This window comes from Amblyomma maculatum, chromosome 3 (assembly GCF_055883805.1).
Source record: "Amblyomma maculatum isolate TAMU_Amacu chromosome 3, ASM5588380v1, whole genome shotgun sequence".
NCBI classification, from domain to species: Eukaryota; Metazoa; Arthropoda; class Arachnida; order Ixodida; family Ixodidae; genus Amblyomma; species Amblyomma maculatum.
Genome location: NC_139346.1, coordinates 189,305,402 through 189,330,776, shown reverse-complemented (window position 1 = coordinate 189,330,776; position 25,375 = coordinate 189,305,402). Strand labels below are relative to the sequence as shown.

Sequence of the window (25,375 nt, the reverse complement as noted above, 5' to 3'; positions counted from 1 at the left end):
TATATATATATACACGTGAACATGCCTCGAGAACCTCAGGGACTATTCACTTGTCACTGCACTCATTATTTTAACCGATACCGTTGAGGAATATAATGCAGTGCGGACACCGAAGATCTTTCTTTAAGTGCCTACTCATTCCACACTGCTATCCAGAGCGGCAAATTTCGTTTCCTTTTATTAAGTTAATTTCGACTACTTGTACAGAATATATGTTTTGCACCAAAGCCAATACGCCCTATATAATGAAGAATGATTGTGACAAAAAGAACTGTAACCACTGTAACCGTGTGTATTTGCCTTCTGCTGAATAATCTGAGAGAAGACATGTTATTCGCAGCACCCTGCCACCCCCTATCACGTCTGAACGTTCAGTGCTATGCTAGCGCTGTACTTTTTTTTAAGTGAAAAGCTTCACTAGGCTCGTCAGCAACGCGCTTCATGCAAGCCGGAGCCCCAGATTTGCCACTTCTGCGCATGCGCGAAACCGAGTGACGTCATTCATGGCGCAGGTGGCCGCCGTCGCCGCTGGCTCCGTCGCCTGACCTTTCGCCGCCACCGCACGCTATACAGACTACTGCCCATGTGCGCCGCTGCTTCTCCTCCTAGCCACCGTTTGACCTGTCACCACAGCCGTGTGCAGTGCACATTTGTAAGTAGGGAGGGGGGGGGGGGTATGCAAGGCGCGCCATGGAAGAAAAAGAAGCAACAGTTGGACGGCGCAGAAACACCGATGCAGAAGTGGTAGCTTGGGAGTTGGCTATAAAGCAGCGAAGATATGAAAAGCGCAAGGCAAGACGAGCGGCTTTTCGCTTCGCTTAACCTTAGCTAAACCACAGCTTATTTGTTTCGACAGAGAACTCAATTTGTGAGCCGCCACATGGTTTCAAAACTCCAACATCTTTTTTAATACATTTTAATAAAGAACGTGACTCATTTCAACACACGTCAACGGGCTTCGGTCGGCGCCTCTAAAGGCAAATTGTTGAGAATTTATCATGTGAACATATGTTCCTCGTGCAGCGTTTATCTACTTATATTGGTTTGAAAGCCCGTTTCTTTTCGCTCGCCTTCCTAATCTTGCAGCCAGGCAGTTGTGATGACTCGAAGGAATATTAGGAAAGCCGATTAATTCATCTTATCTCTCAACTAACGCAGTTCCGCGTGAAATGATGCGGGTCGAACCTAAGCGAAATATCCTACACAAGTCCTGAGTTATGTTACGCTGGGCTTCGCAGTGCTGGTGACGTTGTCCGAGGCCCACGGCGGAAATTCTCCAAGGTCGAGCGCAAAGCGTCCCCAGCTGATGATCAGAGCCACGCAGACGATTATGTTGGTGATGGTCACGACCAGACCCGGGCAGACCTGTTTCGAGCAAGAAAAAATACAGGGGGTGTGATGTTTAGTAAGAATTTTGGATATCCTTATGCACCTCTGGACGGCATGCTAGGGAAGCAAGAGTCAATAGAGGTAACACGATTCAACCAATCATGACAAGCAGCGAAACAAAGCGCAATGCTCGGATAAAAAAAAAAAAAAATAGGGGTTTCCTAAGCCTCTCTTATCGGTTCGTTCTTGAAAAGAAGATAAGGTCGTGGTTCAGAGCATGAATGTTTGTTTGTTTTTTGTTTGTTTGTTTGTTTGTTTGCTTGTTTTACTTTTATTTTTCACGCTTAGTATTTCCTAGCTGCAACCAGTCTGCCATGACGGTGGCGATGCTGTCAAGGGCCGAACAATGGAGCTGCTCTCGTCTCCGAGTGTTGTATGGGTGACCAAATTCAGCACCCTGGCTCTCCTGTTTTGTGACACAAAGAATTTTCCAAGGTTCTGCGTATTTCATGTGGTTTTGCGCCTTCAGATGCCTTTGCAGTCAACTGGTATGCAGTATCTCACCGCTGGGTTACTTTACTCCAAATAAAGTACACTTTTATGGCCTTCAGTTAGTGTTAAGAAGCCTCAGCCTAGCATATGATAATTTGTTCTTTATTCATATCATAGTGTTAAAGAAGGTAGTTTTAAAACCTATCACACAGAGCTTCAAAACAAAAAAAAAAAAGCAACTTTAACCAAGCCGTATCAACGTGCTGGTGCGGCCTGGGTTGGAATATCTGTCGGTATCCGAAGGTCCAGGAGGACTCGATACCGAACTCCCCCTCCGATCTCAAAAGAGCAGCTCCGGAGATTTGCATCTGGTATTCTGCTGTCCACTCGGCCTTGTCCTGTGCTCCCGATGATGTCATACAACCAGCCGACAAATCAGTGCCAGGCCATACCACCTGCCAGAGCCATCCCGTAATGTTTAGCTTAGAAGGCAGAGAACAGCTACGCCGTATTTTCTGGAAAACGGACTCCTTGATTCTGTCCCGTAAAAAATAAAGACATGCTAGAACTACGGCTTCTACTTAACGACCACGCATACGCACCATATCCCGAACGCCCATGCCAGCCATGTCATAGACGAGGGCGTTCGGAGGAGTGGACGCTGGCAGCATGAATGAGAAAGAGCATGACAGGGCCACAGGCATCGCCAGCGACATCGGGTGCATCTGCAGCTTGACAGCCTGCAACGCGCACATCCGCATCAAATCCAACCGAGTCATTAGAGTGCTTCAGAATAGCTTAGGTGGATAAGGGCCTTTTCGGTTGGGTTAACGATCTAAATGCCGCACACCATATCGTGTTAGAGTGGAGTAATTCTGCGTGAACTCCTGTATTGAAGCCGTTGGGCCAATAATATTCCATCCATAACCACCCTCTTTAAGCGAAAAGGATTAAAGAGCAATCGCTTCATTTCTGTATCCAACACAACGTATAGTCCTACGCCAGCATAATGGTTAGAGACTCTTGCCTATCCATACCGTAAAACCACAATGGCTCGAAGGGCATCATGGACGAAGGGAAGTCCTTGATGTGCACTGCGCTATTGTACATCATCGGGCTGTGCCAACTTGCCCATCTTTCTTCGATAACAGCAGCTCATGTTAGCATTTATATGAAGGTGTTTGGTGAAATGTGACGCGTACCGTGTCCAAAACCACCGGAATCACCAACGAGCTGACGGCTGAGTTGCTGAACACTTGTGTAAGGGCTGCCGTCAGTAAGCATAGCACCACCATGACCAGGACGTGGTTCATGGCTTCCATGTTGAGGAGAATGTCCAGTACCAAGTGCGAGAGCCCGGATGTCTACGAAACCATCGAGAGAAAATACAGGCACAAATCTGAGCACAGAAAAATAGGGCTTCGAATCAGTCATGGTGCAAACTGCCTTTTTAAAGGTTCAGGAGTCTTGTTCCACATGGAAGCATAAAGAAACGTTGAACTAAAATTTCACACGTTCCCCGTTTGCTCTCTTAAGCGGACGACTATGCGAATTCGCTAACGCTGTTATCCTTCTCACTAAAACTGGTCAGTTCATTCAACCAATTTAGGCTCATAATGCTTAAATAGTGATTACGCTCGTATTCCGGTCCACGCCTTATCATGTTTTTCTGCGTGAATTACTGGGAGTCATTTAATTTGTGTCCCGACACCACAAAAGCGAGTGCTCTCGTGACATAAGGCGTCTGTCCTAACTGCGAATACCAGGAGTAAAAGGGCAACTTTTTTAGCGGCCGTTCTTAATGCATTGATTTTCGCACACGCCTGATTCAAGAATGTGCGCCTCTTCTCTCCTTCTCCCAAAGTTATATTGGTCGAAAACAGCCTACAAATTTTTAATGGTCATGTTGGTGACAGGTGACAGACCAAGTGGCACCCCCTGTCGAGCCTGCACCAGTTTTAAGGTGCCCAGTTGGTGTTCCATATAAGCTAATCGTGCCTATACGACATACGCGTGTCCTTGTTTTCAAACAATTCTCAGGTTAGGACATTCATTTCCGAACACATCTCATAGAGAGGCCAAATCTTTAAAAGAAAAATAATGCGCATCTGATGAAGATGCAGCCTTCGGCTAGTCAACGACAGCGATCCACCACCGGTGGTGACACGGTACATTGTCAAGGTCTCGGTGGTGACGATCCAGAGTTGGTCTGGCATTTGTAGCGAGCGCCACAAGTGGCTGACGTTAACAGTGTTTATCGTGGGCTCTGATCAACAAAGAACCGGAAGAACACAACAAATATATGGCGACAGCTTCCAATAACTTAGAGAACGATGATAGTTAATGGAGATATAACAGTAATAATATTAGTTATACTGACAGGGTAGATGTTAACACCGATTAGCACTGATCATGATCAAAAAACACTGATAGAAATTAGTAATCGTATTAACAAATCACATTAATCCCCAAATCGTATTGACGATAAAACATTACTTGAATCCACGACAAATGACAACACTCGGAAAAACTTTTCCCATTCACCACTCGCCCTTTAACCGTCCATGTATTGGCCGCACAGTGAGGCTTCTAATGTCCCATTATTCTTATTTCGTCCAGCTTAGGGGATCAGGTCTCGTCGTCGAGTCACAGGGCTCTGCAGGGTTTTTTTAGTGTCAGGTCTCTGGCCAGTTGTCGTGCATTCAGGTATGCGCTATAGACGGGATGGGGAACAGCAAGTGTTCATATCTTGCCAAGGAAGCTGGAGATAAGCCATCGTCGATCGAGGCAAAATTAAGGTCCGAAGTTCCAGGGCTGGAAAAGCGATACACTCCAGTACCTTAACTAAGCATTAGGTTGCGAAAAATCGAATAATAGGACGATATGACTGATGTGCTGACGTATGCTTTATAAACAGCGGGCCTAGTGCGAGTTCCGTCCCATGCCTCACACTGCCACTGCTCGCCTCTTCTCTCTCCTGGTAAACACGTGACGTGTGGCCTGCGGAAAAAGGCTATTTTAACGCGATAACATTTCTTGTCCAATGAGAGGCGTCACCAGAGTTGGCCGGCAGAGCGTGTGGACCTAACATTTACGCACCAATAACCCGGTAATTTGACCAAATTTGGCATCCCATATCTACCTCTACTATAGCCACCTTGATGAGGATCTCCAAATTTAGATGGAACCACCCCCCCCCCCCACCTCAGAATTTGGCCCTCTGCACGCCCGATTGATTTTGTCCAAATTTCATAAAATTGGTGTCTAACCTTATTTGAGCACGTGAAATTCAATGGTGACATCCAAATTTGGGTATGACAACTTCAAAACGATGTTTCCTTGACCCCCAACTTTGACTTCGTCCGAATCAATAGAAATGACAACTAAGCAACAGTAGTGAGCAAGGAAACGCAGAACTCAGAACTAGGCACGGAACTAGCAATGCTGTCGCATTTCTGCACTTAAGCAGAATTAAGTGCCCTGTAACTTTTGTGAACAGCTAGCGGTAGGTGTGCTACGTAGCGTGCTAGAAAGCGGCCAAACTCAGGATGTGCATGTCGGCCCCAAGAGGATACTGACAACTTGCTTAGAGATTCACTACCGCTTCCTGATTACCTGCGCAGCCTTGGAAAACGTCATGCTCCCGGAGATCAGAAATATGAGATTCCACTGGCATAAGGGTCCCACCATTTGCCAGGTCAGTATCGGGTCAAAGGGCTTCGTCGGGTTGTCGATGGCTTCGCTCTGATGGGAACGCGGGATGAGGAACAAGGGCATAGACGCGATGAAGATGCCCGTGAGCACGCTCGCATCCCTGCGAGCACCACGGTAGTGTTCCCAAAATATCGACAAACGTAATGTGGGGCTACATCCTCAGCAGCCGCAGAAGACGAAGACAATTAAAAACGGTCTCACAGGTGCAACTTTGGTCAAAACAAAGCACTTTTCCATGCAGTCCCGTTAAAGCTTTGTTTCGGATCGGAATTTCTTATTAAACGGCAGCAATATTCGCTGTACAAGTTTTGGGAACGCGTCCCAAGCGATAAATACTACGACAGTCCACTCTTTGCCATGTTTCATCGACTGTTCTAGGTACCATCTTTGCTAAAAGTAACCAGGCTGCGTGTTCCGCTTCTCACTCGGGTAGTAGAAAATTCGTACCACTTCTGAAGTTGTAAATCTGTGCAAAGTAAAGGCGACCTCCTGTCCTCACTTCTTAAGACGTTGTGGTGCTCGAGGAATCCACGTTGGCTTTAAAATACAAGCCAGAAGCAAAACATGCAGTCTGGTTACTTCTGAAAAAGATGGTACTTTCTTCGAAGTTTTTAAAGCACGCAAGCTAGGTCGTGCCCTCGCTGTCCCTCCTCTGTTTGTCACATTTATGTATTCTGTTCGGCCTGCGCAATTTTCAAAAGATTCGCAATATTGCCCGTACAGGGTTGTTTCATGGCTGCAGGAAAAAATGTTACCTGTTTTAAATTTATCAATACCCATTCACCTTTTTGAAACCGTACAAAACTACTGAGTGCATTCTGTGTAGGTTGGTTGTACAGTTGGAAAGACTTAACCATGTGACAAGAAACGAAATAAAGACGTTTCAAACAATATTATTACCTAATAATATTTCTTATCGTTGGGGTTAGGACAGATTATTGAGTTACAAAATTGAAGGCTGTACAAGTAAATGGCTACAAAATTTTAAGTTTTCAGGACGATATTGTGGTTCGTATTACCAAATGGTATTAGAGAGAAAAGAAAATATGGTTGTAGAGCTTTTCAAATCGGCTATTCAACGCTGCGCGTTGTTAAACTGGCACCACCTGAGTAAAATACGGGAGCAGTTACCTTTCCTTGTGGCATATGTTAACGTGATTTCTGTGACGATACCAGGACCAGGGATATCATTTTAGAACTGCTGAACACCGCAAAGCTCATTTTAAATGTACTTTCGAAAGTGCGTTATTTACAACTTGCAAACAGGACTCGTTTTCAGTGTCGAAGGTCTTCAATTTAGCAAATAATGTTCACGTTGCTGTATAGCCCACGTGCACTGATCGTACGTACCAGTGTATCTTTGATGGTTATTGAAAAACAAATTGCCTCTATTGAACAATTTGAAGCACGCCACATATCCAACAGAAACGCGTAAGCTCGGTAGTCAACTTTGCGTATTTAACTTTTGAAGCACACGAGTATGACCACGAGAGTATGGGCACAGGTGAGATAGTATTTCGCTATTTCAGTTATATAAACGCTGAGTATGTTTTAGTTTTACGCTGAGCAGCAACAATAAAGGAGAAACGAAATAAGCGTATGCCATTACGCGTACGAATTAGTTCACCTCCTCACATTAGTGAAACTATAGCAAACCTGATTCCATGAACCCTGACACTGAGATTAGCTCGGGGTGAGTGCACTTACGCATCCGCCGGTAGAAGGCGAGTCCAGCTGAAGGGTGAGTCGGAAAGCCTAAACACCCACAGGTAGACGAGCAGTGCCATCAGAAGCAGCACAGCGATTTCGGCTGACCTGCAGCATCGGTAAAATGCAATCTTCGCAAAACAGCTCTTGGACAGAACGCCTTGGATAGTTTTAAGCCTCAACTTTGAAGCATCTTCAAGCAATATTAACGAGGATGCTCGATTTGATTGACGGCTATCGCTGTCTGCAACGTCTAACAGCATTAAGAGAAATGTTAAAAGTTTTTCATTCTTAAAGAAATAAAAGGACACACGTGTGTTTTGTCGCAAGCAGCCTCTGATTTGGCATCGTGAACACTGATTCTCACTGCGCAACACTGAACTGATGTCTTAGCGACACATCAATTCTAGTGTACAGCGTGGAGTAGATGTTCCTTTCAAAGTTTCTTCGATAAAGGTGTGATGGGTTGCTTTTTTCGTTGCATGGTGTGCGCCTGCGCTGGCCTGAGAGTATTGAAGCTGTGTACGCGCCTCTAAATTGACAGTTGTTAGTCAACGCTATGTTCGTCCTTCTTGCTTCTTCTTTCTATGACCGTGTGCCATTACGCAGAAAACTAGGAGCTTTGCCAATCGAGAATGCCAATTAGCCTAACAACTCAATCTACCCAGAAACACGCGTGCGCGAATATTAAAGTTCGAGAGTCGTCTACCCGTTCCTTAGTAGGATGTAACTAACGCTTTGTATAAGTTTTGCAAGCAAGCAAGGGAAAGGCATGAATTGTAGCTTACGTTTTTTGTGCAGTTTCCCTTTCATTCACAGCGGTAGTTGCTAAACGGCTGTTCTTTGGGACCGCGTTCGGGTAGTCGAGGCATATAGCACTTTAGCAACGGTAGTCGGCACAGCCGAAGGGTGTTGCCACCAGAACGATCTGGAGGGTTTCTACAGCGCAGGAGAATGATAAGAGGGGGTAACTTGCATTGAGGAAGATATGAAAAACTACACCTGACTTTGTTAAATCGGCAGCTGTTCAATACCCGATACTTGGCCTTCGTGTCAATATGGTGCTTTAGAATATTCTAGACCACCATAACGTCGCTTCGTCTCTGTATCCAACACAACGCATAGTGGCATGCAGTGCACTTTCCCGGGGCGAGTAACAGCCACACTCAGGTGCTAAAAGTTGATTGACAATTTTTTTTTATTCACTGCAGTTAGATAAAGCACACACCGCACGCACTGAAAGCACCGTGATCCGCTGATGCCGAGCCAGCGCTTCGGCAACCGGTAAACGCCGTCGCTGCCACTCGGGGGAAAAAATTGGGGGGGGAACGATATGGCGGCCGGAGTGCGCGCAGCAATCTAATGGCGATTTCTACTGGGCGCTCCGGAGCACGTTTTCTCCGGGATAACGATTTCGAATTCCACTGGTCGACCAAGATAGGTTGCTCGTATTCTGCTGGGCGTTTAGAGCAGCTCCGGGCGCTCTAGCTCGATCCTCCGACCGGAGTCGCATCCCGCCGGAAGTCCTGGTTGCTGATGCGGTCATTTCTGGAGGCTGCTGGATTCTTTTGGCTGTTTTTGGCCGGTTCAGCGACATCAGCAGATGTCATTGGGCATCACCGTATTTTTGCACGAATATGTCGAAGTGCGTCTATCGAAAACGTCAGCAGCGTTAAAATAGTGCGACTCCTACAAGCCGACGCCGGATTCCTTGAAAAACAAGGTTTTTAATACTATCGAGTTAAAAGGCCAGGAAAGTCATCCCCGATTCTTTAGGACTATCTTTCACTTTCATCAAGAACGACAGGCTTAGGCATAGCCCGACTAAGACCAACCAAATTATTCGAGTCAAAAAGGTCAGTGACATGAAAGTAGGCATCGCATCTTGTTTGCTGCATGGTGAGAAAACTATATATCATTGGGATGGTACAGTGGTAAGACGCGCCCGACTACTGTGCCGGAGTGCCTGGGTTCGATCCCGACCTCGGCGACTGCGTTTCGATGGAGGCGAAACGAAGAGGCGTCCGTGTGCTGTGCTATGTCAGATAAAGATAAGATAATTGGTTCACAGGAAGGGAAAGGCGCAGTATCTGTCACACTTGCTCTGTGGACACCTGAACCGCGCCGTAAGGGAAGGGAGGAAGGTGGGAGTGAAAGTGTAAAGAAAGAAAGGGGAGCCGTAGTGGAGGGATACTGAGTAATTTCGACCACCTGGAGATCTTTAACGTGCGCTGACATCAGTCAAGGAGCTCTCCCCTGATGGGGCTGGTACAGGTGGGTCACCGCCGCTTGCGGCGAGGGCTAGCCTGGCACCGAATTTTTATCTCTTGTAGGCCGTCATTGCACACGCCACCGCGGGTGTTGGACGACGGCTGTTGTTGCGGCGCGCGTCTTTCTTTCCCTCTTCCTTTACTTTCTTCTCTATTATAAATAAATCAGTTAAATCAGTTCTCTTCTGTCTGCACGAGGCAGCGAAGGTGGCTCAGCTACAGAGCCAGTAGCAGGCCCGTGCATTTTCTTTTCCTTCTTCCTACAGCCACAACAACAATAACGCTGACATCGCACAGCACACGGACGCCACTTCGTTTCGCCTACATCGAAACGCATCCGCCGTGGTCTATGTCAGTGCACGTTAAAGATCCCCAGGCGGTCAAAATTTATAGTGCACGTTAAAGATCCCTAAGCGGTCGAAATTACTCCGTAGCCCTCCACTACGGCTCCTCTTTCTATCTTTCCACTTTCACTCCCACCTTCTTCCCTTCCCTTAGGGCGCGGTTCAGATGCCCATAGCAACAAGTGTGACAGATAGTGCGCCTTTCCCTTCCTCTGAACCAATTATTATTATTACTGGTGACATCATGGCGTTTGCTTTTGCTACTCGCTAGTGTTAAAGGAAAAACGAGAACGGGCCAGTGTTTTGCGCATGATTTCCATGCACCATCTCATGACTACACAACTTTTCGATGAGAACCTACCAGGCATCTCAGCTAAATGAAATTAAAGTTTTAAACAAGCTCGGTCTAGCTTCTGGAACCAGCTGAGGGTTTTTGAGTCGCTTCGGGCAGACATTTTGTTCGTCGAAAATAATTTATTAGTGAACACTTATTAGCTAGATGCCAACTAGAAAAGAAGCGTCAAAGCAAAAGTTGTAGATTGTCCTGAAAAGCGGTTAGCTGCGTTGATTCTATCCAGGTAGCCTATAGGCAAGGTTTTTATTTACATGACTGGCCGTAAGAATAGCTCTTGCAGTAACAAAGAGCTTCCATGTCAGAGCAAAGTCATTTCAAAGTACCAAGAAGTGTCTCAGATAACAATATCCGCTTTTTCCTGTAGCGCTCTCTCGGATGAATATTCCTGTGCATATTAAGGGAGGTGTTTAAAATTAAAAGCTGGTAATGTGATAAATTTCTTTGAAGGCCAATAATTGAACCTAAGTAAATCATAGCTTGATAGAAACAACGCAGCTAGCCGTTTTCAGAGACGATCTACGGGTTTCGATTTTGATACTTTGTTCGGCAATATTTTTTCTTGTGAAAGAAAAAATATTGCAGACTAGAATAGGTGACTCTCAAAAGCTCTAAGTTGGTTTCACGGAGTTAGGGCCCACCGTACGCTTTAAAGCCTTAATTACACTTAGATGGGTCACCCGGTATACTGACAACTGCTGTAATCATACCTGATCCGCCCGAGTTCCGTGTACCGTCGCTCGACTTCGCGTTGAATCTTTTCAAGCGCTATCCTGGATTCTTCCTTCTGCTGGAACCTGCAAACAAATGTTGTGGAGGAGCACGATCCACTTAAAGCTGTGTACAGTAGGAAACTGTGTCTTCACATATGGACATTTTAAAAACAACCAATGACTGAAGCCGCCTGTGTTGCTTACTACCTCATCTGAACTCCAGAAGCGCACAAGTTGTTAATATTCCAGTAACTTTAAAGTGGTTAGTGAAATTATATCGCTTCTTTTTCAGAGATTGCACATAGTTAACGCGGAAAAGAAGACCATGAAGCAGCTTCACAGCTACATCCGATCGTGAACCTTCGTAGACCCGGAAATTTCAACTTTTCTGCAGAAGACGCAGGACCTTGTAGCGAAATTTTCAACTGGTTTTAGTGGGCCACAAGTTGCTTAACTAGTCAACTAGCATCTTTTTGCCCTATTATCTGAGAACGATTATGAACAATTGTTGGCCAGTAAACTGGTTTGGTTTGGTTTGGTTTGTGGGGTTTAACGTCCCAAAGCGACTCAGGCTATATGAGAGACGCCGTAGTGGAGGACTCCGGAAATTTCGACCACCTGGGGTTCTTTAACGTGCACTGAGCCAGTGAACTCTTTTCGCTTGTGTGCCTCTCTTGTCCTCGTCTGTCTCGCGCTAAGCCTCCCTGTAATCATGTAACACCAACTGGTCCAGAACACCCCATTACTCTTTCCATTCCCACGCGAAAAGCGCACTGGTGACACGTACATATTCGCGTCATATGCGCATAGCAAGCGAAGGAAGTGATAGACGCGGGGAATCATAGTTACAGACAACACTCTTTACCTCTGTTTAAACATAAGTAGGAGAAGACCATGGAAAGGGTGAACAATGTTCCGAGCTAGAAGCCAATGGTCGAGGAAGTTAACGTGGATTCGGAAGGCGGCATAAGCGGCGTTTACATGGACCCGACAGGAGCGGGTTAAGTTGAGTTATCGGGTCGAAAACCGGTTACCGGGTTCATGTAAACCCCGTCAGGTCGGGTCCAGAAAAATACTGCTAGAGTCCAGTCAACTCCCACGCAGGGGGTGGGTTGGCTGGACTCGAACTCTCTCCAGGAAGCATGTAAAAGCTGTCGTGGTGAATTGGGGCACAGTGGGAGAGGAGAAAGGTATGGGAAACGCTAGAGATGCCCGGAGGAAAAACCAGAATCGGGTGCCGTCAGCTAATTCTTCGCCTTAACGCGAGGTGCCACCGTAATCGTCGCTCGTCTGGTCGGGTTCATGTAAACCCGGTAGGCTCGAATCCACTCAACTCCCCAACTCGACCCTCCGCTGTCGGGTCCATGTAAACAGGGCTATATAGACCGGTCCTACACGCGTACCAGGCGTCAGAAGACGTCTCACTTTCTCAGCCTAAGGTTAGTACTTAGCCCGTGAAATGCAGAGAGAACAAATGCAACATTCTTTTTACTGTGTTACGAGTAAAATCGTCGGGTTGAAAAATTATGTATGTCCGCCCGCGTAGAGTCCCGATGGCCAGGCAGCAAAGAGAAAATATATCATAGCATGTTACATTTGATTGCTGGACTAAATCTAGAGAGTACAGCGAAGCACCGCGTGCCACAGGGTGATTTATGAACCGTCAACGGCTCCGGTGAGGTGCCATTATAGCGGAAAGGCAACTGTTGCATGGTACCGAACGCCTTGTTGCTCTGTTGGTGAACGCAAGCCGGAGAAAGGCCGCGCCTGACCGCCACCTTTGCACGAGGTTGTAAGCTGATTGCATATGCGCTTGACTGTTCACAGTGCTAGCCTGTCACACTAGCACGACCCGGCGCCGACTAATGTCTGCGTCTATGTCACACTGCACCGACGGAAACAGTCGGCCGACAGTCGGTGTCGGCGCCGCGTCGCTCGCAAGACGGCTGTCGGCCGACGGTCGCCCAACTCCTATGTCACACTAGCCAGACAACGTGCGAAACCTCCCCACCGACTAGGTCCTCCCATTCCCAGTCTCTTCTCGTGCCATTATACTATTCCTTTTCTTAATCCTTTCATTTTTTCTGCCATGCGAGATTCTCCTTTCTACACCTACTCCAGTTTTTATTGTACTTGGTTTGTTCTTATAAAATGAAGGGACGCTTTATTTTTACTCCTATTTCATAAATTCAACCGTACCAAAGCAAGCGCTTAATTCACCAGTCGTGATTATGGGCCGAGACGGAATACTGCCCAGTATTTTACGGCTGTGATTGCCGGATCAAAACGGCAGTGTTCGAAAAATAAAAGCTGTCCACGGCGAATAAGAGACAGTATATTAAAAGCAAAAAAAAAAAGAAAAGATATCTCTACCCATGGGAAAAAGCACCGGTTAGGCCTAACCGGTGCTTTCAGAGGTTGAGGTACTACCTATGGTTTTAGCTGATATGCTGTCTTGCAGTGTGAAAGTCGCGAAGGCAGTAGTAGCGTTTACCGCTTAACTGACTGTCCAGCTTGCTGGGAGTAAACTGCATATACTTTGAATCATGCCGTGTAGTACGTAACGCCTTCGGCGGATTACGTAAAACCTCGTATTTCACAGGGCCGGCCGCGGGACCACAGCTGCCGTTGTAAACACAACGATAGAAGTTCGCAGAAGGATCGGCAGCTCTGCTGACTTCAGAAAAATAATCGCTTCTTTTCATCATTTCTTTGTCACGTACTATGTTCATTTTGCACTATTCTGTACAGTTTGGAAACGCGGAAAGATTGCTCATGGTCCCGACGCGCGCCGCAAATCTATGCACCCCCAGTGCACTCGCCCGAAAGGAAAACGCTGCCGTTGATATTCCACACGCATTCGGCGGCCACGAGTATTTTGTCAGCTCACGCTCACGTTTCGGTCAGGGATTATGCACTGATTCTACTTTTTTACGTATATTAGTGCTGAAAGGTATTCGCCGTCGACGTGGTGTACTGAGTCGGCTTTGTGTTTCGAGAAAGTGTTTGCTCGGCGGCCGATCTCGGGAAGACTTGGTCACCGACAGTCGGCAGACTGGTTTTGTCGGTGTCCCCGGCCTCAAAGCCTGTCACACTGGGAAGACATTTGGTTTTCGGTCGTGTTGGTGTCGTCGTCGGCCTAGTGTGACAGCTTGGTCGGCCGCAGACACGGTCGGCCGACGAGTTGGCTGACCGTCAATGTCGTTGTCTGGTCTGCGGCGGCGTCGTATCGCGCTAGTGTGACAGGCCCTTAAGGTCGCCAACATGGCGAACAAGTCGGAAACCTAACTGACCGGAATTAGCTCTAACCTGAAGATAGCCTTGGTTGACCCTAACGACGAGGGCAGTTAGGTAAGACCATAGAGGGGGGGGGGGGGGGCACATCGGGTAGACGACGACAGTACACGAGCATGATGTAGCCACCAGCTTAGGAAGTTTGCTAAGTTGGAAGTTTGGATGTTGCTAGAGTAAGTTTGCCGTGGCTAAGTCTAGCCAGCAGGGGGGGCGGAGGCGGTGAAGAGTGGCAGTTCCTGGCCTTATAGTGCTGGGACGGTAGGTCAGCGCCGCTTGCGGCGGGGTCTAGCCAGCCACCAAATTTTATCTGTTGTAGGCCGTCATTGCACCCGCGACTGATTCGGTGGTGGACAACGGATGTTGTTGCGGCGCGCGTCTTTCTATCCCTCTTCTTTTTTTTCTTTCTTCTCAGTTTTCTCTTCTGTCCGCACGAGTCAGCGGAGGTGGCTCAGCTACAGAGCCAGTAGCAGGCCAGTGAATTTTCTTTTCCTTCTTCCTACAGCCACAACAACAACAATTACAGCCAGCAGTGTTCGCAGTGATATCTGGCAAGGCCCACGACATACGATGGGCTAAACACAGCGAATTGGTAATGAGGATGATGATTTACGCTCCTCACCGTAGGTGTCTGAGGCGCCAATAGAAGCAGGCCCAGGCAGCCAGCAGGCAGATCACCGTAATGGGCACACAGGTTAGCATCCACGTCCTCGGTTCTAAGCGTGGAGCGTTGGGAAACCTCCTGTAAGCAATGTAAACTCTGTCGCTTACTCAAACAACCCGCGAGGAAGAAGATTGGTGAGTAACGCTTAGTACTGTGGCTGGTAGCTGGCAACATACTTTCGCGTCCATGAAAACTTGAGGTTTGCATTCTTCTATACAGTCCCACACTAATGAATCAAGACTACAGCGTTAATGGCCCCGCATTCTGCAAAACATCCAGCGTCTGCATTCGCGTTATGGCAGGAGTCGCCAACTCGGGTCTCTTTCCTTTCATATGGGAGGGTGATAACAAAATCAGGCTGCCACTACCGTTGCATTCGCCATATCCATAGGGCACGCGGGCAGCTTCATACAGAAGCGGGGCCTTGTGTATGGGCTGGTAGCGATATCCTTCAAGGCGTCATAACCTTAATGACGGAGCTTAGGTACTCCAAGAATTTTGCTGTGAGGGCAAGGAGAAAATAAAGAACAACAAAGCGGAAAGGCAACACGCTTGGATTTTGCAGCAGCTGCTTTCCAGTAGTACTACAGGTGACGAGGTACAGGAAAATTGTCATACTTTTCGTACAGCTTCTTCATGATGAAGTTGGGTGGCGATCCCATGTGAGTGCCCATGCCTCCAATACTTGACGCGTACGCCACGGACATCATCAGCTCTCGGCGGAGGTCCATCAAGGATTCGTCGCTCATCCTGACATTTCATACCAGAGAAAAATGCCGATATCATTTCAGGAGGGTCGCATTTTTTTTTTTTGTCATGGCCACAGTTGTGGCCGTGAAGAACTACGAGCACATAACTAATGGGTATATAAATTAAAAAACAAATCCTTGCTTACGACTTTAGACCACCAAATTTCACAAGCTTCTGTCTGGGACTCTAGCACACCACAAATGGCATTAAACAGCCATGCAGCTTTCTGGCGTAGAGGTCAATAATACTATTTCATTTGCAGAATAGTAACCTGAATGCCTGGAAGTACAACATCCCTCCATCTTTGTCCCTGTTTGTGTAGCTATCGCTTAAGTTAGACGACATGCCGCGTTCGAATGGTGTCATGTAAGACCGTCTATGTCATGTAAGACCGTCTAGTAGAAACGTAAGTGAAAACAGTGGAAAGCCCTGAGAATCTCAGTTCAGCGCCAGCTACAGAGTCGACCCCAGGCTGTGAGAAATTGATGTGTATGGATGATTTGATTGAATTATGTGAAGTTTAGTTCAAATAGAACCACTTGGACTTCACGAAATCAAATCCCTTATCCTTCTAATATGTCGACAGTTCACATTAAGTAAGTTTAAATTATCCAAGCTGAATGTACTTGAGCGATAATGGTCCTAAGCTTTCCTTCTGTGATATACATTTTCCTGGTGACTTCGCACTCTGTTCAGCTGAAAAGAAAATATCTGAAGCGAGAACATAACTGTCCCGCGCTGCTATGTCTGATACCGGTTTCCATTGGGCGAACGGGAGCACCTTTAGCTGCACTAAAAGTGCTCTCGCGAGTTTCAGCGCCTACCAGTGGTCGAACAGGAGCAGTACCGTTTTCTATTGCCAGAGGAGGCGCGCTTTTGGGGTCCTGGGTTGGTTGGTTGGTTGGTTCACAGGAAGGGAAAGGCGCAGTATCTGTCACACTTGCTCTATGGACACCTGAACCGCGCCGTAAGTGAAGGGAGGAAGGTAGGAGTGAAAGTGGAAAGAGAGAAAGGGGAGCCGTAGTGGAGGGCTACGGAGTAATTTCGACCACCTGGGGATCTTTAACGTGCGCTGACATCGCACAGCACACGGACGCCACTTCGTTTCGCCTCCATCGAAACGCAGCCGCCGAGGTCGGGTTCGAACCCGGGAGCTCCGGCACAGTAGTCGGGCGTCTTACCACTGCGCCACCCCGGCGGGAGCAGCCGAGAGCAGTCCTCGGTGCTCCTCGACAGTGGCGGAGTACAGGGAGAACGGAGGAAGTCACGTGACCGTTTTGACGTCACTTCTGGTTATTAGCCCGGAGTCCGGGAAGGACGATGGCGGACAATGGCAGCGGTGGCGTTCGGCCGGCAGATACGGGCAACGCAAGCGCGGGAAAAGTTTGATCACATGACGCCTGACGTCACGCGCTCCGCCTCGGTGTGAATGTTCCATTGGGGAGACGAGAACGCGCGTCCCCAGTGCTTTCGTGTGCTGCTCTGGCTGCTCGTTGCTCTTGCTCCTGTTCGCCCAATGGAAACTGGTATGAGTGGTTAGGGCGCTCGAGCACTGATCGAGAACCGGGTAGATCTCGATATAGTGCCTAGAATATACTGGCTAGTGTGACGAGCGCCCGCGCTTCCCTATGGGCGAGGATGGCGCTATTTGCAATGAAAGCCAATCGTTAGCGGCAGAGGGCGCTGCTTGTCGGGAGGGTGCCACCTGAGCAGACTACGCAGTTTTCTCTCTTCAGAATACGGCAATCTGTTGGTGTTGTGCGTGCGTGTTAAACCTGCTTCTGCGCGTCTTTTGCTTTCACGAAGGTGCAGTAGTTTATTTACGGTGTAGGTGTTTGCTCATGCGAGTCGTTCCGCACTTCTACCTGCTCGGCGACGATTGCATCGGTTTTTTTTTTTTTTCTCGTTTTGTGCGCGCGTTCTGTGCTAGCCTGTATCCCTTCTTTTTTTACTGTGTCGCCAGTGGTGAAGCGCGGTTCCCGATTGTTGTTTCCCCAGTGCCTCTCACTAGACTGCAGAGAAAAATGCCAAAGAGAAAGCGGTGGTGCACAGAGAAGACTTGCTTTTTTGGCAAACGGGGCTACCGCTAGAACAAGCGTACGTATTACTGCGCTATCTGATGCTACGTAAGTACGCATTCTGTACAATGGGAACGAAGCATCGATAGAAATGACGGAAGGTAAACGGCAACTGTTTTGTTGGCGAGAAACATTTTTAGAGCATGCAGTTATATTCACAAGGATGCAAACCTGGGCGAGTCGGTAACGGTGCTCCATGGCAGTGTGTATATAGTGCCTAGCTAGGCACTATAGTGTGTAGCACAATGAGTGTACACAGGCGCTACAGACAGCACCTGTGTTGTGTACCTTTTCTGTGTCCCTCGATTGTCCTTTTGCGCTACACATATGTCATGATGCAGTTATATATTAGGCGCATGTTTCACCGTAAGCGCGGCATTACCAACGAGCTTCATCGCGATTAACCGGCCGCGTCTGTGCATATTGTGTATCTGAGAAAAAAAAACAAAAAAACTTCGTCAGCTTCTTCATTCAAAAGATGGTGACTTCGGCAAAACCTTGTGCAATCGCAGGCCGCGATGTACCTTAATTAGCCGCTGTAAGTAAAGGTTCCTCGTTTGTGTTCTGCTGTTTTCTATTTATTTTTTTTTATTCAAATACCTCACGGGCTCCGATTGGAGTATTATGTGAGGGGGGTTACATAACTGGGGTGCGAAACAGAAGCATGTAGAAGATGGTTATTTTAACATCGTTATTTTCAAAACGTTAACATTATACCCTCCACACCTTGTGCCCAAGACGGCACCAAAAAGGAAGGAAAGAAACGTATGCGAGCAGCAACCAGCTCGTAAATGCCATAAGCGGGACGCAGGGCGATTCGGGCTCGGAAATCAACGAGGGCTCCTGTTTTCTCGAAGCTGGCTTTCAAGACTGCAACGACTCCTCCGGCTCCAGTGAAGCGGGCATTGTGGGTGAACAGAGTGGCAGCCAGGCTACACTGCAGACACCTAACCACCACGGAGGCCGTCATCCGTTTGAGGACATTCTCATTCCGGTTACATGGATGCGGATACCTTCCGTGGATGACAGCCTAGCTTATGCATCTTAAGACCCAATAACTTTGAAAACATGAAGGTTGACCTTGCATTCCAGCTTTTTGGAGATGAGGTTATTAAAGGACTTTTTTTGCACCGGCGGCATGTAGAGACTATATACACTCGGGTGCAACCAACAGAAGACTTCGTCAAGCTTATCAATCGCCTGATACGAGTAATGACCTCCAGGATAACCAAGCGTGCACTTAAGCCGGGTAGCCCAGACATGCGTTTCTTGGAAGTCTTTTTAGGATATCTGGACAAGTGGGAAGAACATGCATTGCCTTCCACTCACATTGTCACCTTTGATTAAACATGCTGCCTTCGTTCTGTTAAACCGAATCTGTGTTTCGTGACTTGTATTCTTTGAGTTTGAATTCCTCCAAACGCGAAAGCTCTCATGTGCGTTTACCGGGTTAGCGTGTGGCTCACATACTGATTGAGCTTTCAAGTTCGAGCAATCTGCACAAAGCAATTCGATATTAACATTAGCATGTTAAAACGTTATATCAATCCTAAGCTCCTGAAAGAGCTGTAAAACAAAGTATTAAACGTGAGCCAAAGCAACGCGCAGCTCCCTTTCCAACTCTCAGCAGCGCGGCGCAATGTGCGCAAGAAGCTCGCACCCTCTCGCACCACAGCGCCGCTATGCGGCCGCCGGCGGCTTTCATTGCGATCCGAGCCATCCCAGCCGGCGCGCTCGACACACTAGTCAGTATATTCTAGGCACTATAATCTCGACCACGGCGGCCTCGTTTCGATGGAGGCGAAACGCAAGGTTCACATGTACCGTGCAATGTCAGTGCACTCTAAAGTACTCCAGGCAGTTTGAATGTTCGCTGCCTACGATTACGGCACCCCTATTTCCAGTGTCGATTTACGACGTCAGTGCCTGAAAGCTAAAGCAAACCAACAAATACTAATATTTACCCTGTGAGACTGGTTATCAGTCTTTCTTGAGCTCGCTTGTAGACATCGGCGAGATTGTGCGGTGAGGTGACAGACGACGCCGTGGCCATGCCTACGCACAAACAGCGGCATGCAATTTATGAACGATAGCAGGCTATTTTTTTTAGAAAGTTTGTCTTTCACCGAGAGCAAGTAATACATTGTCCTTCTTCTTTACCTCTCGTTATATCAACACTCACTAAAGAACATATTTTGCCTGTTGCCCTACAGACAACGAACGTTACCGGCACATCGAAAAATATAATACCTCCTCTTTCTTAAGAGCACTGCATTTTGTTCTAAATCAAAGTACTGTCAGATTATCATAGTATTGTTCTTTTTTTCTGATCAAGAGAGGTTCTATGTTAACATTGTTTATAATTTAAAGTCTGCAATAACGTTTCACAGAAACAGGTAGATCTACATGTTTCGGTGACCAAAAAAAAATGTCACTGAAAACTTCTAAGTCCTGTGGAGTCCTTATGTCTTTTTCGATGGCCCTTCGCCGTGTTGTCTACCTGTTATCATACGGCATACGCTTAAGAGAAAGATCTGTTCATTTTTTCCAGGACGTCGTTTGCCAATGAACTACTCCTCAGTACAATGGGTAAAGTTCATATCCTCCTCGTAGTATCTTTGTCGCTTAGACTCGCCCGATTATGCGCTCTAGAAATGTTTCCACAGTCTTTCTGCACGGCCTCTGTTCTTGCTCTTTTCACCTCATTGTGTACTTTATGCAGCAGTGTAGGCTATGCGCATGAATTAAATGCAATTATCGAATTAACAGTTCGTCAGGGACTGGTTATCGCAGAAAGTAACGTGCGTGAAAGGCACTCAATATGGTACCAAAGAAAGCTGTGTACTGAAAGGCATCCAGCTATCCTGGACAACAAAAAAAAGTTATGGATAATTCTTAGGCTCCGCCTTTAATGGCATGATGCGATGGCGTCGGCTCATCATCATCATCATCAGCAGAAGCAGCAGGACTGTACCCACCGCAAGGCGAAGTCATCTCCCATATTACTCCAATTATCCCGGTCATGAGTTAGCTGCATCCACTTGAACCCTGCGTACTTCTGAACCTCATCCGTCTGCCGCCCCTTGCTACGATTTACTTCTTTTGAAATCCAATTCGTTACCCTAAACGACCATCGGTTATCTTCTCTCCGCACTACATTACCTGCCCATGCCCATTTCTTCTTAATTTCCACTAGAATGTCAGCAACTCGAGTTATTTCTCTGACCCACTCTGCACGCGTCCGATCTCGTAACGTTACACCTACCATTTTCCGTTCCATGGTTCCCTGTGGTGCCCTAAACTTGCGTAGAACCCTTTTCGTTAGGCTCCATGTTTCAACCTCATAGATGAGGACGTTATCAGCCAAAATTTAAAGTCCCGTTTTGACCAAACCGTAAGAACGTGCCTGCGTGGCCTCATAGTAACTAGCTTGACACAGCATCCGAGAGCACTAGAAGTTTGTTACTCTTCCATCTGAAATGAACAATTCGAGTTAGCAGCTCTTCTCAACTTTACGATATCAAGTGATCTCATTAGGTCGCTTAGACCATCGAAGTGTCAGTACTCGACTATGTCACTTGCCACGTATACCAGCGCCACGCTCGCGATTTGATGTCTGGTCTTTAACGCTATGCGTTAAAACGTGACAGTGCAATCGCCAGCCCAAACACAGCAGCACACTTTTTTTTTATGCGAAAATCACAAGCGTGGTGCTGGTAGGTGGTATCTGCAGCTGGAATAGCCGCGCACTGGTTGTACTGAAGACCTAACACCTCAGAAGCGAAGAAACAAGACTGCTGGTGATTGGCACTAGAACAAGACTGCCTACAGAGGCTGCCCGAGCCACGATCAGGCTCCGTCTTTATTTTCTTCGCCGGGAGGCGCGCGATATCCGGGTTCCCGGCGCCACCCAAGAGGGCGCTACAGGACGTAGGGCTGCGTGACGTTTCGGTTAGCAGGCTCTTTATTTTTTTAGAAAATTTGTCTTTCACCGAGAGCAAGTAATACATTGTCCTTCTTATTTACCTCTCGTTATATCAACACTCATTAAAGAACATATTTTGCCTGTTAAAACGTTGCAGTGCAATCGCCAGCCCAAACACAGCAGCATGCTTTTTTTTTTTAATGCGAAAATCACAAGCGTGGTGCTGGTATGTGGTATCTGCAGCTGGAATAGCCGCGCACTGGTTGTACTGAAGACCTAACACCTCAGAAGCGAAGAAACAAGACTGCTGGTGATTGGCACTAGAACAAGACTGCCTACAGAGGCTGCCCGTGCCACGATCAGGCCTCGTCTTTATTTACAGGCTACGTCTTTCAGGCTACCTCTTTATTTCTGTCGCCGGGCGGCGAACGATATCCGGGTTCCCGGCGCCACCCAATAGAGCGCTACAGGACGTAGGGTTGCGTGACGTTTCGGTTAGCAGATGCTGCCAACCCGGGCCTCTCCTCTCCCATGTGAGAATGATGTAAAAATCAGCCTGCCCTTGCATTTGCGTTACCTTTAGGCCACGCAGGCACGTTCATGCGGCTTAGTTATAGCGGTGCTTTATATGTTAGCTTTACGCTATCGCGTCATGCCATAAAAGGTGGAGCTCAAATGTCTCCCTTAAATTTTTATTTCTGGGATCGACGGACTGGTACAATAATTAGCTTACATGTACGATGTACTGGTGTACTGATCTGATCCTGAAATCGCTATTTGGTATAAAAAAAGGTGTGCGGGATTCAATGTCCCGAAGTGACACGCATTGTGAAAGTGAAGTTGCATTAAAAGGTCCCGTACTAATTTAAACAACCTGGGGAGCTTTAGCGAGCTGTTACTTTGGAAACCTCGATGATTCTGAGAATGGCTAGTGGCCACAATTTGTTCACTGAGTTCGCTGCATGTGCGCGAACTTGTGTCCTATTTAAATGACAAGATTATGTGCCTCAACTATGCGATAACTATATATTTCAGAGAAGTTTTGAGTAACTTTTCGACCTTGTCGTTTTGATAAGGTGGAAGAGCAAACAACCGTCAGTAGACAAAGTTCTTCATCCGGCTTTTTTCGAGTATTTGTTACGTAAAGTTGCAAGCAAAGTTCGTGCTTAAATCCCACGGTAGGCAAGCCTCGGAATGGTGCCTTATATGAAGAGATGCACTTTGCACGAAACTCGCCGCGGCATCTATGGGCAAGAAGCTCTCCTTCTTTCTTGAGCACATGCCACCCCAGAGAGGATACGAATAAAGTCATAGGAGACTCACTGAGATCCCTCCTGAGTTTGGTTTGGCAGCGCATCTGCTCTATCATCGCCATCACCACGGGAGCCATGACCGCGGCCGACGCCGTGTTGGGAAGCGACGTCGACAGCAGCGCCGTGCACAACATGAAGGCCAGCAAGAGGCTGAAAATGAAAATTATGCAGTGCTATTATGTGTTTCATTTTGTTGGAGAAACATATGCACCGCGCTTTTCGATTGCCCCGTAGCAATGGTGAAGTGGTTAAGACCCGACCACTGTGCCGGAGTACCCGGGTTCGAACCAGGCCAGGGGTGCTGCGTTTCAGTTAAGGCGAAATGCAGAAGCATTCGTGTGGTGTGCGCCAGGTGGTCGAAATTACTCCGTAGCCCTCCACTACGACTCCTCTTCCTCTCTTTCTACTTTCACTCCCACCTTCCACCCTTGCCTTACGGCGCGGGTCAGGTGTCCAGAGAACATGTGTGACATGTATTGCACCTTTCCTTCCTGTGACCCAATCATACATAATCATTAGGACGCTGGAAAAGCCTCGACCCGGGTTATTTCCGGTCTGATACCGGCTGACTGAGACCACCCTTACCAAATGGTGTAAGCGTTAACACCATCAAAGTAAAATAGGAGCAGCCTAATCAAGACAATACACTACTGGAAAAGCACACGACCTACGCAGACACGCGTATTTCACACTCGAATTGTCACACAATCATGCTATTTCTGCATTGTTGGAATATATCTCTTGCGATTATGTAGTCTAGGCATTACCACTGAAGCCACGTGGCAAAACTGACCCCCCCCCCTCCCCCCCTTGCCCACCCCTCCCTCTCTTTGCTTTCTAGATTGGCAGAAGCTATGGCGTACAAGTAGGCTGTTGAATGCTCGGCCCTCTCGAGAATGCACGCTATCTCTGTTCGTATCACCGTATGGGATGCGACAAATACTGTTCAAAAATAGCTTTCATAATCTTGCGCTGAGTTCTTGGTTTGCTAAAGAGCCGGAATGCTTGGTGATTTTAATTATTGTATTTATTTTCTTCACACGTTTTATCACCACTATACCAGGTCGTGTACGCCTATATGTGCGGGCAAATAAGCTGAAATGTGCATACAAGCGTAGTAATGGGGACATTTTTCCTTGCAAGGTCGCCTGGTTCTCAGGGATTCCGCAAAAATTTCATGAATTAAATTAAATTAAAACGTCGCAGTTCAGAGGCTTTTTTTTTTTCCTGCAATATCTTGCAAGCCTAGTAGGTTCGTAAAAATGAGACAAAAGTTTCTTCTTATAAGGCGAGAGAACTGAAAGAAAAAAAACGGGTTTTTTTTTTTTTCGTTTTACCTCACAGAAGAAATCTGCACTGGTCCCAAACCAAAATGGTTATTTCCATATGACTATAGAAAAAGCGTCTAACGGGAAAGCCAAGGCATTTTTATTGTATGAATTTCATGTATTTCACTCTCGAAAAGCCGACATCCTCACTGTTTTGCCCCGAAGTGACTGCATCTCTTGCAGCACATGAAGACTCGAACATGATTATAGGAACGAAGCACATATCTGACGATAATAGAGTCGAACGATGAGCTAGTTACCTGCTCTGCTGCCTTCTTCCAAGAGACACATATCTGAGTTCTCCGTCCTTAGAGCTACAGCATGGCTTCTGTCCCCCCTTTCCTCTTGCGTTCCACGTAAGTCCCTGCACTGTATACAATTCCCACGTTGTACCCACCAGCAGGGTCACCAGACTAACCACCGAAAGCTACATTTCATTAGTCAAGAGACTGCGGATCCGTATTTCATCATTGGCCAGAGCCGCCGAGTAAGAATATATTCTTACATCGCGGTCAGAGTTGACGAAAGAGGAGTCAACAACTTCACGCCACTCTTATTAGTTGGAAGCCCTCTCTTAACTCTTCTCGTGCAACCATCGCAGCATAAAGGAACTAGCTTGCATCAGCATTATTGCCCGTAGATCTTCTAAAATAGTTAAATAAAGTTATTCCTCCTCCTCCTCCTCCTAAAATAGACGTGGGAGATGCGGTGTGTGCATACTATACCTGGAATTGCTGGTTCCCAGAGAGTAGAGCATGCGCAGAGCGACACGTTTCGCAAGGCCAGTCTCCTTCAGCGCCACGACAAACAGCATGGAGCCCAAGATGATTGCGCCAACTTCCTGCGAGGAGTACGTACGGAATTTCATCGACCACTCTCTTCACCATCAGCAGTGGTGGAAACGCGTGTAAACAGTAAAGCCTCGTTAATTCAAACCTCAAGAGGCTAGAAGGAAAACAAAAGCCCGAATCACCAAAAAGCGAAATTATTGAGCGGGCCGCAGCAACATTTCGAGAGGTGTTCACATCATAGCAGGTTTGCATGGAGCAAAAACGTACAATGGCCGTCTTGGTCTCGGGTGAGAACGGCCCGTTCTCACCCGAGA

General features: G+C 47.2%; 1 protein-coding gene across 1 annotated transcript; it reads right to left on the bottom strand.

Moving 5' to 3' along the window:
- Positions 1 to 856: 856 nt before the first annotated feature.
- Positions 857 to 25,093, bottom strand: LOC146197234 (solute carrier family 13 member 2-like). Its single transcript, XM_084597150.1, has 11 exons — positions 24,996 to 25,093; positions 22,953 to 23,092; positions 19,669 to 19,759; positions 15,495 to 15,626; positions 14,835 to 14,954; positions 10,919 to 11,005; positions 7,243 to 7,350; positions 5,437 to 5,635; positions 3,024 to 3,185; positions 2,424 to 2,561; positions 857 to 1,365 (listed from the first exon to the last, which is right to left on the bottom strand). Exons 1-11 carry the CDS (start codon positions 25,082 to 25,084, stop codon positions 1,216 to 1,218), a joined length of 1,416 nt encoding a protein of 471 aa, XP_084453276.1. The 5' UTR covers positions 25,085 to 25,093; the 3' UTR covers positions 857 to 1,215.
- Between the last annotated feature and the right edge of the window lie 282 nt (positions 25,094 to 25,375).